This window comes from Ascaphus truei, chromosome 2 (assembly GCF_040206685.1).
Source record: "Ascaphus truei isolate aAscTru1 chromosome 2, aAscTru1.hap1, whole genome shotgun sequence".
NCBI classification, from domain to species: Eukaryota; Metazoa; Chordata; class Amphibia; order Anura; family Ascaphidae; genus Ascaphus; species Ascaphus truei.
In genome coordinates, this window is record NC_134484.1 from 208,099,607 (window position 1) to 208,119,838 (window position 20,232).

The 20,232-nt window shown below is 41.3% G+C and overlaps 1 protein-coding gene across 6 annotated transcripts in view; it reads right to left on the minus strand.

Annotated features, from left to right (window-relative positions):
• LOC142487132 (glutamate decarboxylase 1-like) overlaps nt 1–20,232 on the minus strand; it is a 325,033-nt gene that overhangs the window by 2,484 nt on the left and 302,317 nt on the right. For all 6 annotated transcript variants that reach the window (XM_075585896.1, XM_075585895.1, XM_075585893.1 and 3 more), the window contains 5 exons: nt 18,442–18,558; nt 13,334–13,398; nt 13,165–13,243; nt 9,647–9,796; nt 4,341–4,448 (listed from right to left, as the gene is read on the minus strand). In XM_075585896.1, coding sequence (XP_075442011.1) covers nt 4,341–4,448; nt 9,647–9,796; nt 13,165–13,243; nt 13,334–13,398; nt 18,442–18,558 — 519 coding nt within the window. The remainder of the gene's footprint in view (nt 1–4,340; nt 4,449–9,646; nt 9,797–13,164; nt 13,244–13,333; nt 13,399–18,441; nt 18,559–20,232) is intronic.

Below are 20,232 nucleotides of genomic sequence, written 5' to 3' on the forward strand. Positions count from 1 at the left end.
TAGTGCACAGTACGCAGGACATAGAAATTATACAGACACAGTCCCTGCCCAAGTGAGCTTACAATTTAGGTGTTTTTGTGCCTGAGGCACAGGGTGATAAACTGAATTGTCTAAGGTCACAAGGAACTGACACCAGGTTCTCACACAGTGTGTTTGTTTGCAGTCAGTGGGGGTGATTCACTAAGCTCCGATTTTTTGCGCTGAAATGGGAAAAATTAGCTTGGGTGCAAAAGGGTGAAGCCAAATGCGCTATTCACTAAGGCTGCTCAGTGCGTTTTCGGCCTGCCTTGGCAAAAAGGTGCCATATCGCACGAGCACCTTCTTTTCCCCCTGCTATCTTAAAGTTATATGCACGATAACTGATATCAATAAAGCAGCCTGTAAGAACTGCATCATTATTATGATGCATTGATTATATTAACCTTTTCCCTGCTCCTGGACTAAGGGTTAATACCCTATTGATAAGCTTAATAATAAAATTCTATGTTGATGGATACATCTCTCCTAAATGGATTTAGAAGAACAGATGAAATATGTAAAGAGAATACTAGATGGTGTTCTTAGTATTTCCCTAATGATTTTAATATTTGAACACTGCCGATATACACCTTTCTGTTGCCCATATTTAATATAATAGTTTAATGAATATTCTAATTAGAAGGGCTATATATATAGCACTGTAGTGATCAATCCACCCTCCTGACGAAGCCGCTAACAGTGTCTACTGGGCAAAACGCGTTGAGTGGAGGAATTTTGGCCACCCAGATGATCCGTGTCCAGAATTGCCTGCAGTGTGACGTCAGTACCGCAACCGAGCTGGCTGTGGCTGTGCTGAGACGGAGGGAAGATACACTCTGTACAGAGGGCTCCCCAGCTGATTGAAAGTACCGGCTGAGAGCGCAAAGGACGGGGGATATTCACAGCCCATGTGGGTGATCCCACACATTGCGGGAGGCGGTGAGAGACATCGTGATCGATTCTGTGGTTCACTATTTACTGATACATGCCTATTTTATGGGCACTATTGTAAGTACGGTTTTTTATATTTTACCATAACGTTTTCACTTATTTTATTGATCTGTGCTATGTAGTTCTTCTTATCTCCCTTTTTTTTTTTTTTTGCTGTGGTATTGGAGGGGAGGCGCTTATCTATACTACGTGGGATTCATTCCCTCAACACCCTGTGAACACTTTTATCCTGTGAGTAGGCTGGACATAGAGCCAAGACCATTATCTGTAAACTCCCAGTTTGTTCCTACGTCTACACTTATATTGCCTGTGTCGTTGTTTTTCTTCTTTCCCCATATGCTCCCCCTAGATTTCTTGAGAAACATTCTTATGTTTTGGAACACGTGAAGACAGGTCCCACCGGAGGGTTTGAGCTGGTATTTCAGATTATTAATATAATACTTATTTATTCACCTAATATACTTATCATTGTTACAATACATATATATTTTTATTTTTCACTATTCACTTTTGGGGTGTTTGCGCCTATAATATCACTGTCACGTACTCACTATAGTTGAAATATCTACTATTCATATCTCTAATAGAGCAAATTTCTGATTGGTTTATTGACATAAAAATAAATTATAAGATCTAGGGAATAAAGTAGGTACAGAAAAAAAATGATCTTAAACATAGAACATGGACTGTGATGGTGAGGGGTTAACCAGGCCATCAATAAAGGTATTATGCCCGGCTGTTTCCTCTGATCCATATTTGGGGTTTAGAGTGTCATCTTTTGAACCCGTTTGTTACAGGCAATGTATGTAATTGTGGGACAATAAATAATTTTCTGTGTTTTACCTTTCCAGGTGTGCCAGAAAGCAGAGATTGCTAGGCTATGAATTTCAAGAGGGGTTTTACGGAGAAAGTTTTGTCAGAATGTGTCTAGAGAGCGGGGTTCCAGAGTTGCTGGATACCCCAAAAATGTACACAGGAATCAGGTCAGATTCTCGTATACATTGAGACACATTGCTCCGGCAAAATCTTCCCTTGAAAACGCTTGCACGACTCACCACTAGGATTCCCTGCTCCAGCACAGACCAGAAAGGTAAATGGGGCATAGGGATGTGTGGTATCATAGAATGGTAAAGGGGGGACGCCAAGAATATCATTCTATCTCTCATAACAAGAAGACAAAGACAGAATAAAAGTGTAAAGTATATTTTATTAAACAGGTATGTTTAAAATGTATTATACTTGTGCACTGTAAAATAAGCTGGGACATTCAATGCCGGTATTCTGAGTGAGCCAGGGGGCTACCAAACTGTGGTGCCACTGTGTCAACTCAAGGTCCGGACTTGAAAGCCACAGATGCTGCCAGAGGTGTGAAGAACATTTGGGCAGGATGGCTAGGTGAAGTACACATGTCCTGGGCTCAATGCAAGCCGTTCCAGCTAGCATTCGCCTTCCAGACCTGGAGGCACCTAGCCCCGTGGGTGGCTTCTGCATAGCAAGTGGCTAAAGTGGCAAACTCGTTCATGCTCTTGTTTTATTCAGAAGATCTGCTTGCCCGGCTTCAGAAGACTGGTAGCCATCTGAGTGGCTGGTTGGAAAGTTCCCACGCTGGGATTGGCTGTAGTATTTTGTCAATGAATTCCAAAATACTATAAGAAACCCTGCAGCCAATCCATTTGCCAGATTCGAAGCGCCAAGACAGCAGCAGCAAATTTGAAACCACCAAAAGATGCTCAGAGATAAATAGACGCGAGCCAGCTACAGAAATTTCAAGGTGAGAAATTTCCACTTTGGGGGTCAAGTTCTGAAAATAGAACGTTGCGGTCGCAGCTGGGATTGCAAGCCGAAAAGAGTACCAGGACGTTTGGTACTATCTCCTGGTCAAGGGATACATAGGAAATCCTCCCACAGGAGGTGTAGACGCAGCACAGCCGAAATATTCCTTCTATTTCGGCTGTGCTGCGTCTACACCTCCTGTGGGAGGATTTCCTATGTGTTACTTTTTGCCGATAGCACGCCGAGCTGTTGCTGTTTTCCCTGCTGTTTTGCCCGCTGATCCGGAAGTTACGTCATAGCCGCCGGTCATGTGACCACCCACTGCGACGGAGCGGTTGCAGGAGGGTTGGCGGTTGGAAGAATCTTCAGAACATCGTGGTGTTACGGCGCCACACATTGATTTTGCAGTCCTTGCTGGGCTGATGATCACCTAGCGTGACGGAGTCATTACAGAAGGGTTGGCGGTTGAACAAGTGACATGAGGATCGTGAGGCCACGGCGCCATTAACTCCATTCAAAAGTGAGTCTTTTTATCTCAACATTATTAGTGCTCATTCAGAGCCAGTTGCTGGGAAAGACTATTCATATATTCACTTGTTTGGAGTCTGCCATGACCGATGTCCCTGAATATGCTTTAATCAACATTCAACAGCATTCCTATACTTCTGAGCGCCTGGTGGGCTAACACTCTGTTTACCCGTTTACACACATCCTGGTCAAGGGATTTCGGCATCTCCGGAGCAGATACAGCGGTGGCGTCAGGAACTTTATGCCAATTTAATTTCCAGGACATTTCGGGCCAAGTCTCGGTCAACCTAAAGAAATTTTTCTATGGACTGTTTCACCTAAGAAAGACTAGTTTTGCAGCCCAGACCCCCAGAAAGTGTTTTTTCTCTTGTATTTTGTAATCCACCGTGTGTACGTCTGTTTCTATGGAATTAATGACAATTTGTTTTACTATTTGGTTTTGCTTAGTGATATGATCCCGATATAAAGGTGTAAATGCCTGGTCTTCTGTGAAATGGACCTCTTGACTTGTATATTTTCAAACAGTTGCCATTGTTTACAACTTAAATTTTTAAAATTATCTTTTACTTTTGTAAGTGGATGATTTATAGGTCTGTGGATATATACAAGATGGGCAGATTTGTGATTTCAAAATTCAAACTTGTTGAACTTTTAAGTTTACTTGGAAGTTTGAGTTGAATTTCAATATACATTTTAGAATCCCAGTGAAATTTGAGCGAAGACCCAGATATGGTTCATCCTCATATTTAAACTATTGGAAAAAGTTTGAAGTTCAAAAAAGTTTGCTCAAATTTTGAAAAAATAGTTCCTTTTTATTTTTATTTTTTCCCATAATTGTTTTGCAAATCAAAAAACCAACACAAATGATTCCACCAAAACCAAAACACAAAACACTTTTTACAACCAAAACTGAAACACCAGTTAAAGTGCCAATTAGTATATATATGGTATGGCTCAATACAATACTACAGTTATTTCTTTATGAACAGTGGTATATAGTATATGCTTTATTTGGAGTAGAGTAAGTAAAGGGTAAATACTTATGCATTTGATTTTGGCTGGGGGCTTACCTCATCAGGAAAGACGAGTTCAAAACTTTCTCTTGTTTCTATGCTCTTGTAAAGATACTCTGCAAGATCAAGGCACCTGTTTATCTGGAGCTCGAAGCCACATGTACCCTTTACAAAAGACAAAAAATATTGTTTAGCCAGATATTTATTTTTATACATAAAAAAAGGCTGGCTACAAATGATAATGTGATCTATTTATACAACAAATTCCATTAGCAAACCATTTTATATTTACTACTTAAATGCATAAAAAGCATATTACCAATGGTGTTCCCTTATGTACTTCAAAGTTAATTTATGAAAGTTATTTGTAATATAGTTACATAGTTACATATAGTAGATGAGGTTGAAAAAAGACATATGTCCATCAAGTTCAACATATGCTAAATGTAGGCGACAGATACATTACCCTATACTGCTGAACCCCATTATAACGTGGTGCTTGGGTCCACATAATGCGACCGCGTCATAACGGGGATCGCAGAAAAAAATTGGCTGCCGCGATCTGGGGTTCCGCGTCCGCTGGAGGGGGAGAGCTGGGATAACTTTCCCAGCTGTCCCAGACCTGGCGGCACCCCGACGCAGGACTTACCCGGAGCAGCTTCGCAGGGTGCTGGTGATCCGACACCACGGGTCATATAGGTTTGTGTTTGTGTGTTAGTAGTAATTGCTTTCAGCAGACTAACTCTCACATTGATCAGTTCCCTGCTCTTTGGCTCTGCGCCCAGTCCTCTGTCCTTCTCTGCGCTGTCCGGCTGTCATAACAAACCACCCTAGATAAGCCTGCAGAGCACTATGAAATGCCAAGCAATGCATTACCCTTTGAGGTTATCTTTTATATGTTCATGTTCTTCCAGTAATTATATTTAACCCTTTTGCTGCCAGAAGGGACTTTGCAGCAAAGGGGTTAATATTTTCGTGGCTAACTCTGAGGCAGCTATGGAAAATGGAACCCATTACACATGTTTATCACATTACATTAATATGGCCACCTCGCCATGTAGAACGGCATGCCTGTCCATTATCCAGGCATGTGACATCCGGGTGCAGGCGGGGATGGAGGGGGTCCCTCGAGACTGGTGGTGTGACCCTCTGACAAGGAGCACACAAATAAGGGCACAACCTTTTCATGCCTGGGGTCAGCAGCAGCAGAGAAGCCTCACCCACTGCTGAGCACCAACCAAAAAAAAAACCCTGTACCTCAATTCATAGAGAGCCGCGCACTTGGAAGTCCCACGCGAAAGTTATACAGCTCCCTGCAACCCATACCCTGTCTTGCGTATGCACACTGGTGGCAACAAAAAAGCAAAGGTAAGTGGAAACTCAATAGCTTTAATGTGTTTTGGATTTAGAAATAGGCGGAAAACGGGAGCAAGGCTCAGACGCTTTATAAGCGGATCCGCATTGTAGCGGATTGCGCTATAATGTGGTTGAGCTGTATTTGTACTTACAGTATTTTGATCCAGAGGAAGGCAAACAAAAATAACCCAGTGAAATATCATCTAATTATATCTCATAAGGTGAAAAATAAATTGCTTCCTGTCTCAAAATAATGGCAATCAGATTACTCCCTGGTACACATCCTTACCATGATTTCTTATTTGGTATATCATTGTACAGGCATACCCCGCATTAACATACGCAATGGGACCGGAGCATGTATGTAAAGCGAAAATGTACTTAAAGTGAAGCACTACTTTTTCCCACTTATTGATGCATGCACAGTACGGCAATCGTCATATACGTGCATAACGGATGTAAATAACGCCTTTGTAACAGGCTCTATAATCTCCCCGCTTGCGCACAGCTTTGGTACAGGTAGGGAGCCGGTATTGCTGTTCAGGACGTGCTGACAGGCGCATGCGCGAGCTGCCATTTGCCTATTGGGCGATATGTACAGTACTTACTCGTGAGTGTACTTAAAGTGAGTGTCCTTAAAGCGAGGTATGCCTGTATACCTTTCCTTTCTTAAAAGGTCCAACCTTTTTCTGAAGATATCTATTGTATCTGCCATCAGTCTCCATGGGTAATGAATTCCACATTTTAACTGCCCTTACTGTAAAGAACCCTTTCTTTATTGCTGGTGAAATCTCCTTTCCTCCAAACTTAAAGGATGACCCTGTGTATTTTGTACTGCCCTTGGGATGAATAATACTTTTGGAAGCTCCATGTATTGTCCCCGAATATATTTGTACAGTATATACTGAAGTTATCATATTCCCTCTTAGACACCTCTTTTCTTAAAGAAACAAAACTAATTTAGCTAGCCTCTCTTCATAAATCAGATTATTCATCCCATTTACTCATTTGGTGGCTCTTCTCTGCACTTTCTCTAGTTCCATAATGTCTTTTCTAAGGAGTGGTGCCAAAAATTGCACTCCATATTCAAGGTGTGGTCTTACTAATGCTTTATAGATGGGCATAATTATGTTTACTTCCCTCCCATCCATTGCCCATTTAATTCAAGATAAGATCGTTGGCTTTGCAGATACTGCATGACTTTGGGCACTATTGCAAAATCTGTTGCCTACAAGCACTCATAATTCCTTCTCCATCAAGGATTTTCTTCATTTATCCCCATTTAATTTTTAAGTTGACTGTTTATTCTTGTTTCCCAAATGCATAACCTTACATTTATCTGTATTAAACCTCATCTGCCATTTACCTGCCCAAGTTTTCAGTCTCTCCAAGTCCTTTTGGAGATAAATCACATCCTGCTCTGATGCTACTACCTTTCACAATTTAGTGTCATCAGCAAAGATAGAGACTTTGCTCTCTATGCCAACTTCAAGGTCATTAATAAACAAGTTAAAAATCAGGGGTTCCAGTATTGATCCTTGAGGTAGTCCACAAACAACTTTAGCCCAACCTGAAAAAGTTACATTGTCTATCCTTCAACCAGTTTTCAAGCCAGGTGCAAAGATGTTTACCAGCTTAATTTGCTTTATTTTTTACACTAACTTCACACACAGGGAATTGAACATGAATACATATTATATAATACACATGCAGGAATTAAACCCAGTACCAATTCTCTACCTCTACAGCACATTGCAATGGACTGCATGGTGTTCTATGTATATGTTAAGTTTGTTTTTAGAGTCTGTGACATCATATAATCCCTGTGGTGTAGAGGTAGTGAATTGGTACTAGCATATGAAAGGTTCCTGGGTTTGATTCCTGTATGATATTTTATAAATTATAAAATAAATAAAATAATAATTATTATATTTTTATTATAATGTGTAATTTATAAATTATTAGTTTATTTATTTTATAATTTATAAATAATACCATATCATACAGGAATCAAACCCAGGACCTTTCATATGTTAGTACCAATTATCTACCTCTATGCAACAGAGATTGTGCGATGTCAAAGTCTGTATTTTCACACCAAGCCTGTGGTATAGAGGTAAAGAATTGGTACCAGCATATGAAAGGTCCTAGGTTCGATTCCTGTATGATATGGTAAAAGGGGGATGTATGTGTGTCACGTGACCATCTTCTGTGCTCGAAAATCTACGTATGCTACAGATGCCGGTAAGTCCTCGCGCGGCAAAATTTTATAACGCTCACGGCTATAATGCAGTCTCATTCCGAGGACTACGTTGTAACAGGGTTCAGCTGTATATCAAATGTCTTTGCAAAATCTAAGTAGACCGGATCATCTGCATTACCCTGGTCAGAATTCCTTCTTACCTCCTCATAGAAACTAATAAGGTTAGTTTGGAACGACGTATCCTTCTTAAATCCATGCTGACTATTACTATAATTTTGTTTTCCATTAGGTATTCCTGAATATTAGCCCATACTCAACACTCCTTGAAAAAGCGCCACAATGGGTGTGAAACACGTGGGAGGAGTTATGTTCTATTCTTGTATGCTTTTTATGTAGCTCAATAAATGGATTTTAACTTCTACTAGCTGGTGAATTTCCACTATTTTTTCTCTTGGAGCGGTAGTCACATCGATCTTTTTTGTTTGCTCAACTTATCCTGATCGACGGGATAGTAAGGTGAGCCTGCATGCAATCATTCAACCTGACTCACCACAGCAGGAGGAGAGGCACGACAGTGTTACATCGTGCGTACGTGACTCCACACTACAACCATCTGGAGACGCAGGGAGAGGACTGTCCTAGCATTTTACAGGGGTACACATTTAAGTGGGGACCTGCACTCCGTGTAATTACCTCACTATTTTGCCTCATTATTTCTTAATTTACCCTCATTCAACGTCTCTTCATCTCCCAGAAGCTGAATTATCACTTCCATAACCCATTACGAGCTTTGTATTTTATATACTATTATTCATCTATACTCATTACCCTTGACTATTTTTCTTGAGCTGATATTCTTTTTTTGTCTTTCCATAAACATTCAAGTAGCATCCCCACTATTAATGTCAGGCTTACAGGTCTGTAATTCCCCAGCTGTGATCTAGCTCCCTTTGTAAATATAGGCACCAAGTCTGCTTTACACCAATCTTGTGGTACTGAGCCTGTGGAAATGGAGTCCTTGAATATTAAATGTAATGGTTTTGCTATTGCTGAAATTAACTCCTTAAGAACTCTTCGATGTATGCCATCAGAATTACTTTAATTTTAATTGCTTTTCCTTATCTCCAATAATTTGCTTGCCCATCTCACACTGAAAGGGTCCTATATTTTCTTTTCTAATTTTATTGTTATTAAGGGACTTGAAGAAAATTTTAGGGTGATATTACTTTGTATTGAAATCTTTTTTTCATTATCCATTTTTGCTATTTTGATTGCCCTTTTGCAACTTTTGTTACATTCCTTATAATTCTGATATGATGTCTCTGTCCCTTCTGACTTTAAGAATCTATATGTCTGCCTCTTCTCTTCCATTTCCTCCCCTACCTGTTTATTTAGCCACATGGGTTTAGACTTTTTTCTTTTATATTTTTCACCAAAGCGTATACACTGATAAGTGTGCTTTTATAGCAATGTTTCAAAGTTCTGCCCATTTATCTAAACATTGTTACCTGCAAACACATCATCCCAATTTATTCCTTGTAGATTATTCCTCCGTTTATTTAAATCTGCCTTTCTAAAGTGTAAAGTCTTTGTTGAACCCAAGTAATTTAGTTTTTGATAATGTATTTCAAATGAGACCATTTTATGATCACTGTTACCCAAATGTTAAATGGAAATAATGCTGATTGGACACTAACGCACGTCAATGGGAGTTTCCATGGAATTGTATTGATTGTCATTAATGCAGTTTAATTAATAACCCCATATGAAACCAATATTTCTATACAATATAAAACTTCCTCACCTTTGCTTTCCACATGAGCCAAAGTTTAAAGATATCCACATGTCTTCCACACTGGATCGTCTTGTCTCCTGTATCATAAGCTGTATTATATTGCTTGTCAGGTTGGAAGAGATAACTAGCACACTGTTGGTTACATGCTTGCAAAAGATCCTAAAATAGATAGAGATGTAACATATTAGTTACCTATTCATCTTGCATACATTTTACATTTTCACATTACTTTTAAAGCTTTAAATGGTGCATCATGACATATTTCCAGCAACTTGTACTTATACATTCCAGAAACCTGCAATCTTTAGAGGATAATTGATTTCTTTATGCAGAGCAGTGAATACAAATATAACTTGTGAGCACATTGACATGACTCAGACAGATCTGCAACCCTGCTTTTCACCCTTATCTTCTACCATACAAGGCTTCCACTGTAGCTATGGATTCTGGGAAATGACATGCAAATGAGAACACAGTGTCACCTTTCGCTTCAAATCCATTTTAACATCGACTCCCCTATAAACTTATGTCTGCCGAATTACACAGCCTTTCAGCACAGCAAAAATAATAATTCTCTAAATGCAGCATATTTGAAATGTTAATTACAAGTCTCTAGATAGTTCGTCGACAAATCTTGTCCTTCTTATGAAACTGTAATTTGATCATCAATGTAGCCTCAAATTGTTCAATGTCACGAGAAAAGTTGACAATGTGATTCAAACTGGTTACACCTGACCCTATTTTAACCACTAAGCTACTTATTCAGCCCATGTAGTAAATAGTTATATAACAGCAACAATATATGAAGATCACTGCAGTTTATGTTTTGCATAGACTGTTGACATATTTTTTGCTTTGTTAGTAGTAATTTATTAACTATGAACTAAGTTTGATCTTGTTATGTAAATTTTCCTCTATGAAAACTAAGTTGCTTCTCATTAAATCATAGATTTAAACACTCCAAATAAAACCTATGTCTCCAAAAATGAGAATGTAGTTATTACCCATGTTTTTTTTCCTCTCAAATACTATACAGTATTGTTTTGATATTTTCAAATGCAATTGAATTAGAAAGATTGATCAAATTATAATAGTTGCACCACGGAAGTGTATTAAAAGCACTCCTGGCCTCTGACAGGAGGGACATCTGTCACAGGCTTGGCGACGGAGGCGGGAACTCCCTGGCTGTCCGTTACTAGATATCAGGCCCCACCAGAAGTTGTATTTAAAAGATAGTCACACACTTTAAAAGATAGTCACATAAATGAATATCCTATCAAAATTAATGAATAATAAAAATGTCTCAATGAAGTGAAACATAATCTGCACTTAAAAAACAAACAAGTAGCCTATTATTCATGGTAATCCATCTTGGCTTTTAGGGAAGAGGACAAAAAACACACAGAACCCCAGCAAGTTCATTTTAGGAACCCCTGAGCCCCACAAAATATATATGTATATAAGTGTCAAAAAGGAGAGCTATTGAGCGTGGAAATTGTATACTACAAGCGACAGAGAAGCCCAATGCTACATCCAATATGACAAAAATACACAGTAAAATACTTATATATTCTCTTGAAAAGGGGTCATTTAGTTTAACCCTTTGGCCAAAGCATTGTAAGCTTGTGAGCCATGACAAGGTGACCCAGTTCGCAGGTCCTAACACTACCAGATAAAATACAAATTTACCTCTATAATATATAAGTATTTTACTGTGTATTTTTGTCATATTGGATGTAGCATTGGGCTTCTCTGTCGCTTGTTGTATACATTTGCCACGCTCAATAGCTCTCCTTTTTGACACTTATATACATATATATTTAATGATGGCCGTATTTCTTTTTTCAACCTCATCTACTATGTAAAAAATAAATTATGGAAAGAGAGGGTGGGAGAGGAGTGAGAGAGGGAGGAGAGAGGAGGAGAAGAGAGGAGGGGGAGAGATGGAGAGTGGATGAGAAGAGTGGTGAAAATACAGGTGGGAAGAGGGTGGGAAGGGAGGGAGGGGGTAGAAAGGGAGGAGAAAATAGGGGAGGTATAGAGAAATGGCGGGAGGGGAGAAAAAGAGTGGTGGAGAGAGAAAAGATGGAGGGGAGAGATGGGGAGAATGTTGGAGAGAGAAAGAGGCTGTGGGGAGAGATATGGGGGTGGGAGCGAGAGAGATGGGGGAGAAAAGGGGAGGAAATAGGGGTGGAAAGAAGGGGGAGGTGGAGAGAGAGGGATGGAGGGAGAGGATAGAGGGTGAGAGTGAGGGGAGAGGATAGAGGGTGAGGGGAGAGGATGTAGGGAGAGAGGAGGGAGAGAGGGGGAGAGAGAGGGTAGGAGGGAGAAGAGAGCTAGAAAAATGGAGCGGGGGATAGAGTGTGGGAGGGGGACAAAGGGGGAAGGAAGAGAGAGGGTGTGTGGACAGGAGAGAAGAAGATGGGAGAGAGAGGGGGAGGGGAAAAGGGGAAAGAGAGGTGAGATGGGGAGAGGAGAGAAAGGGGGGAAGAGGAGAAAAGAGTTTGAGAGAGGTGAGGCAAGGAGAAGAGAGGAGAAGGAAGAAAGGGAGGGGAAGAGGCAGAGGGGGGAGAGTGGGAGAGGGGCAATAATTTTGCCCATCTCTATTGAGAAGAACTTTGGGAGAGGTTTCAAGGAATTGAGTTAGCTTTACTTGGCAGGGAAATTAGCTCCAAGCTGGTAAGGTCCAACATCAACAAGTGCTCCGAGAAAGCTTGTTTTTTTTAAAATTGCATTTGTTTCTTAAAGGGCCACATACATGCCTAACACCTGCTTTACCAGTGCCGACCCATATAGAAAGAGATGACAGACAGGACCCTAAGTGGCTGCTTAGTAACTAGATAATATGTATGCATCTATATTATATATTATAGATGGACAAAGCTGGATGTTTAAAATCAGAACCTACCAGAACCTTATATTCCAAAACTAAATAAAATATATATTTTTTTAATATGTGCTGGCAGTGTACTCAGCACTGTACATATAGTATTGCAAGCACAATGAGTCCCTGCCCCATAGAACTTACAATCTAATTTTTAGTGTTTGAGGTACAGGGATATAGAGACTTACCCCAATGTAACAAGGAACTAACACACCTGGATTTGAATGAGGTTCCCCTATTCAAACTCAGTGTCATTGTTTTCAGAGTCAGTGCCTTTACTTACTGTACTGAGCTTTATGGTTTTCAGGTTTTTTTATCGTAGTTTCCTAATTGTTATGATGTTATACTTATTTAAAACGATTTTTCATGTTTTATGATCTATTTTAGCACAAACACAAATTAAAAATCATATATACAATACACACACACACAGACACACAGACACACACACACACACACACACACACACACACACACACACACACACACACACACACACACACACACACACACACACACACACACACACACACACACACACACACACACACACTTACTTTCAGGTCTATTAAACTATCAATGCAAAATAATGACATTATTCTACCCAAAATAACTTATACATAAAATAACAAAATAATCTTACCTTTTCCCGTACTAGGATGGCAGAGCACTGCAGTGGAACACCCATCATTTTATGTGGATTCCAAGTGACTGAATTGGCCCTAGATAATTAGAAAAATATGTTCGCATTGGAAATATTCCAGAGATTACATTTGACATTCACATGTACCCAAGATAGGAAGTTCACCTACCTTTTAATGCCATTCAGTTTAAAACAATGTTTTTTTGACAAAAGAAGTCCACCCCCCCAGGCTGCCTATTAGAAAATAAAGACGAGAACATAATTAAAAACTATTAGTTCTTATATACTGTCACGGTAGACCAATGCTTTTAACACAAAAATACCCGGATCCTTTGATTGAGCAAAACGTGAGATAAAAGAAATTGTGATTTATTTACACGAGAAACACACACAGCTTGAATTACAAAATAACACTAATAAACACTTACTGGAACGGGGCAAAATGAAATAAAATGTTTCCGGAACGAACTTCACCGAAATAAAATCTCTAGGCACCAATTCCCAGGAGCGGGGTTGGTGCGCAAATAGAGCCGCAAAACAGTCTTTGGCTAGTGGCGCTGCCTGCAACCACTCTTACTCTGCTGAAGTTAAACTTTTCATTCTGCCCTTGCAGGATTCATTCACAAATCCTTAGTTCTAACAAACTTTTGAAGCAGGGTGCAAATCTTAGTTACGATGGAATAGTTTTGTACCGCACAATGTCTCTTTACATGATGGAACCCTAGGTGAATGTACCGTTCCCACTGACTGCATGGACTTTTAAAACCATTCAGAGCCTATCTGTACTACTGCACCGACACACTTTATTCGAGCAAATACCCGGTATGTACCTGGCAGATACCTGGAATGCGCCACTCCTCACCTCTGACAAGCCCCGTTGCATTTGCCTTCCCAGCCTGGGTTCATGCCTGGCTGATGGGCGGCTGATCTGTTAAATGATAATGATTAGGATTTAATAGGCTGCAATGCTTCGCGTGTCTACCAGATGGCATAAATTCATGAATTGTAATGCAGTATATATATATATACTGTGCAGTATTGCAGCCAGCGGGAATAAAATGCTTCAATCCCTGCTTGGAAAATAACTCAATGCACTCGGGCAGAAAACAGTCACAAACCTCAATACACCCGGGTATACCCGAATTCGTGGGACTAGCCAAGCTCGAATAAAGTGTGTCGCCAGTGTATGTGCAGCCAATCTCGGCGTGGGAACCAAATCTCCACCCTACAGCAGAGTTTCCCACAGTTCCTGCAGCCGGGCAAGGCGCTTCCAAGGGTCATGCGCTAACATCACACCTGAGCCTCTTAGCATACCTAACCAAGCCTCCTTCTCTGGCGGCAGAATGTCTACCTATGTACCGGACATCTGCTGGGCAAACTGTTTATAATAACTCCTCCTAAAGTAACACTGGGTTCTGTCACTGTCTTTGTTAAGTCCGGACTTATGCCGCCAGCCTGGCGATGCATCAGCGGGGTGCCTCAGAAGTCTGCACTTAAGTTATGCATGATTCACCCACCGGAATGGCCGGTCATATAATGTACTTGTGAATCCCCAATGTATCCACTGTCCTGCCTGTCTGAATGTTAATTTCCTTCTTCTCATAAGAAGCTGGTGTGTCAAAAACCTGTTGGAACTCATGCCGGAATTTGGAGTAATCTTGGGTTATATCTGGTCTGTATTCCCAGAGGGGAGAAGCCCAAGTGAGAGCGTCACCAGTGAGTAGGGCATAAACGTAAGCCACCTTAGTATGACCAATAGGAAAGTGGGAAACATCTCGAATTGGACGTCACACTGATTCAGGAACCCTCGGCAAGCGAGGGGATCCCCGTCGTACCGGTTGGGGGGTGGAATATGTGGCCCTGGATTACTTATAGGCACAGGGACCGGGGCAGACGGTGCCACAGGAGCTTCCCGGAGAGACAAATTAGAAAGTCTTTGTGTGATATTAGAGATTTTGTCGCTTAGGAATTGGCAATGTTCCATGGAGACACCTTGGCCCACCTCAGGGGGGTCTGCATTTGTTGGGCTCTGCATAATGTAATGCCTGTATGCCCACAGACCTTGCCAGTCCCTAGTACTGAGGCGGGAAAGGGTATAACACGCACCCACAGCAGTGAGGGCGTGCCGGAATGTGGTAATAGCGTTGCCAGGCCTGGTGAGTAAGGGTTAACGTAATACTTGCTGAGTCCGGGGTGCCAGAGGTCGGAGGGTAATGTCCAAGTGCCAGAGTTCAGGGGTTGGAGAGAGCAGCGTAGTGATATCCGATAGCCAGGGTTCAAGGGCAGGAGAAAGAAGCATAGTCAAGTCCAAAGCAGAGTTCAAGTTCAAGCCAAAGGAATCCAAGCAGGGGCAGGGACAGGAACCAGGGCTGAAACAGACAAGGGAGCTGGGCATAGACACTGCACACACAGGAGCTACAGGAAAGCTATGCAGAGCAAGGACTGAGAGGACAGAGTGAGGTTATATAGGAAGAGGGGCCAATAGGGGTGAGAGGTGGAGCACAGGTTTGAGTGGGTAATTTCAGGGATAGGTCAGAGTGAGCAGGGGAGGAGACAGGAAGGTAATCCAAGGTAATAGCCTGCAACCGGCAGGGGGCGGAGCCAGTGCGTGGGGACGGCAGATAACTAGAACGGGTGCGCGCGCCTTCTGTAAGGTTATTATTCGTGTGCACCGCGTGTGTACCAGAGCATGGAGGGTGCATCGCGGAGGAGGTATTCGGCAGAAGGGAAGGGGAAGCGGAGACATGCCGAGGGGCCATTCGATGAGTGACAAGCGAATGGGAATACGCGCGCCTAGAGAGGGAACCACGCGCGTGCGCTGAACGCGTGCCTGGGCGTGTGGACAGTGCAGCGGAGGGACGGGGTAAAGAGGAGGAAGAGATAGAGCGGGGACATAGGGAAGTGGGATGGCTAAGCGCCGTGGGACTTTAGGTGACGGGGACACGATGGGAAGCGCGAGTCCCCCGATCCGTTACACTGCCGGAGCATTGTATACATTTCTTTGTGTTCATGGCCCCTTTATGTTCTGATTCAAGTGCCTGCCATGTTTCTGAGCCCTCCCTGTTCTTTTGGATTCCCTGTTGCCGACCTCAGCCTGTTATCCCGACCGCTGCTACTGTGCCACCTGCCTTGACCCCACCCAGCCTGTATCCCGACTTGCACCTTTGCCGCCTGCCTTGACCTCTGCCTGGGTCACGAATACTCTAACAGGACTCTCTCTCCGCTCTCTCTCGCTCTCCACTTTAAGAGAACAAAAAATGTAGGGGAACTTTTCAAGTATCCCTAATTTTGTGTGTCTTGCTGTGTTCACCTAAAAGACAATTGTGATGGTGGGTGTAGCTAGTCTTCATAATTAAGGTGAAGTCCGATTGGTTATCCTGACAACCGTGGGTCCCCGGTAGTTTAGTAGCACCATAAGCGGGACACTGTATGTATTATATCCATAATTATATTATATTATATCCATAATGTCTGTGAATAAACCTGTGACTTTGAGAGTTGGAGGTTAAGGTTGGGTATTTGGATGAAAATGTGTTTAAAACATGTGTACAAGGTCGGGGGGCAAAGATACCGGTTGTTCCCCCATTTTACCCGCAGACCATGTTTGGTATATGGGCACTTGTATGCATGTCATCCCCTTAATATCTCCCCTTTAAAATATTGTATTTCCCTCCCGCCATGCTTAGTGTAACAGTTGTTTTCCCGAGCCTAGGTCAGAGAAAAAAAATGATGCACTTTTAAAATGTGTATTCATCTCTATACAAACAGTCCCGGTAATCCGATAAGTAGTCAGGATGTCTTCATAGAGATGTGGGATCAAAGAGGAGAAGGGAAGTTGTGAGGTGTCAGGCCGTTTGGTGAGCGGGGAAGGGTGGAGTACTGGGTCTGGAGACAAAGGCTCCCCGCAGGGAAGACTCTTTGTTCTCCCAGACTGGGTGGAGCCTACCCAGCGGGAGGTATAGGCCTGGCAAGGGGAAGCTGTTGTTCATAGACACGGTTCCCATTGGCCAGATCGAATTTCCAGCTTGCTGGCATCCTAAGCCTCCACGACACACCCCTCCATGTAAAGCAAGATGAGCCCCCTACCTGGATTGGCTGTTGCAGTTAGGATCCGTGCACTGATTGGTCACAAGTCCCTCTACCATGTTGAACATAGAACAGAGAGAACAGAGAGGTCTATGTAAAGGGACTGGCCGATCAGAGAACCAGAATATCTTGAGACTTTGTCCGGTGAGGCGCTGGCGGGCTTTTCAAAAGTGCTTTGCTCCGAATAGCAAAGCATTCAGCATGGAGTTTGCGGAGAAGCCTAGCTTAGCTGAGGACAAGTTCTCAGATCACGGCTAAGTTCTAACTTTCATCCAAGTCGCGGTCAACGGGGAAAGCCAGGTTTCTCTCCCCAAAAGAGTACTGTAGTATTCCTGGACATTGACCGGACATGGTAAGCCTTCTGGAGAAGGTGCCCTGCACCAAGTGAAGCTAGATACTTCTCTCCAGACCCCCAGTTAAGTGTATATTTACTGTATTTTGTGTTTCATTGTGTGTCTGTTGGTTTTACCAGAATAAACCCCATTTTATTCCACTATCTTGTCCTGCCTAGTGAATTGATCTCTCAAGGTAAAATGTGTTAAAAGTACTGGTCCCCCGTGACAACCATTAATAGTTAAACATGCATAAGAAAATACCCATCGAAGTAAAAACACTGAAAAAAGAAATTGCTTAATACGGTAAAACAATTGTAAAAAAAAGAACTGTTAGAAGCCATCTAAAGAATTTAATACAATTCTGAAAGATCTGGAAGATCCCACAAAATTGTCACTCCTTTGAAGCTCTGCTCTATTTCTGTATAATAATTGCATTGTTGGCTGAAATCCATGTGTAACTAATTTTTATTGAGTTAGGTGAAAAACGTGAAGCATATCAGCATTTTATTTTTTGTGCTGCCTAGTCTGCTTTATCAGTTTATTGAATTGGGCCATAAGATGCCAGAAATGTATATTTTCATATAGCTTTCCATGATACATCTCTCCTATATTCTATGACTGACAAGCTCAATTTGAAAAATAAATAACTTGTTGATGTCTAAGGAACTGGAACAAGAGAATGCTTTAAGTGTATTTTGTCCTTTTTTAATCATTTAAATCACTTCAAGACAAATTTAGAATATATATCAAATTCAATGTCCTCCTTGTTGCAACTGTAATTACTGAATTCCATAAAGAATAAATGTATCATTGTTCAAATTATAGTTGCAGATATAAATATATCAAAAAGCCTTACATCAACATGCATCCAGAGTCCATACTTCTCACAGATGTCAGCAATATTGGCGAGAGGATCAAATGCTCCATATACTGTTGTCCCAGCTGTGGCACTGACATACAATGGCACATGGCCCTGTGAACAATAAATGTCATTCAGATATTATAATTATGTCATGAAGCAATTTTTTGTCCTATTATAAACTTAATCTTATTAATACTAATAGTTTAAAAAGTTCCTTATTGTATGTGCATGTCTGCATTTTTCTTCTCCCATTACACACAAGAAAATAAGGGTTTACATCCTCAATTAATATTTTAGGTTTAAAATTGTAGTGCTTCCGACAAACCTAAGATACAATCATACAACATGTGTAGCACGTCTCTTAGATTGTGTTCACACTTGCTACTAGGAGATTAAAAAGTGGAGAAATATGACAACATGTACAGTAAGTGATGCAGCATTCTCTAACATATTATACAGTTGTGTTCAGTTTGGAAAGACATGCAAAAGATTTATTTTCATCACGAAAACTATAAAAACAAGCAAATGACACTATTTTTTAATTCTTATCTCGAGTAATATACTCAATGTAATTACAATTAGTTACCTATATTTACTGAACCTGAAAGTATGTTTCAAAATGTTTACCGACATATATACAATATACAATATTGCTCTGTATACATCTACTGAAATAGATTGCCATTAATATAGTGAAGGGGAAAAGTATCAATGCAAAGAAAGGAAAAACACAATCACATTTTTGGCATATACTAATAGTAATATATTGTAAATGAGTCTAAAATTCTAACACAATATTTTTGTTATTGGACAAAGTCATCCATGTGATGCTGTGAATTATACAATTCCGTGAAAAAACAAAATTGATGAATAAATCACCAAACTAATTCTAATTATGGTATGTAGCCCTTTTACCTCCATCCTAAGTGAGATTTGCAAGGAAGGTAACCTCATGAGAGGGATAAGTGGAGCACCGCAGGTAGGGTAAAGCAGCAGGACAAACGACATACAAAGTGTATAAAAATCCAGTTTATTCAGTGGTGACTAAGAGAGACATCCACAAAAATAGGACAAACCAAGTCACTCTGACGCGTTTCGGGCAAAGCCCTTTGTCAAAGAGTATATCCCCCACGAGAAATGTGTGTGTTTAAATAAGAAATACCTGACTGATGCTGTCCGTGAACCGGAAGTGACGTGAGCGGGACCTCATGCAAGTCTTGCGAGATGAACCAGTAAGCCTGGAAACTCAGGCAGGCAGTCAGAGCTAGCGCAACAGCACCATCTGGCCGGGAGGACGGCCAATCAGTGTTTCATACACACATAGATTGTATGGGCATAGCAGTAAAAGATAGACAACAGTTGATGTTAGGGGGTGTGCTTAGGTCTAAAACCATGCCTTTCACCATAATCACCTAGCATACAGTGCTTCCACTGCAGCAAAGGAATCTGGGAAATATCATGCAAATGAGCAAACAATGTGTTTTTCAACTTCCATAACTTAAAACGTGAATGGTAAACCTACCCAGCCTTGAAAATTGCAAAGCCAATACAACCAACCTCACACTTATGAGACCCACAAGGTCGAAACAGCTGTCTGTGAGTGGTTTGACTGGCTTTGCATCTAATCCCATTCTGTGCTTAAAAACTGTGTGAACAGCAGAGCATTTTTTTATAAGGGTTCCATGTAAAATGGATTTCAGGCAAAAAGTGACACAATGTGAGCTTATTTGCATGTCATTACCCATAATCCCTTGCTGCAGTGGAAGCACTGTATGCTTTGTGATA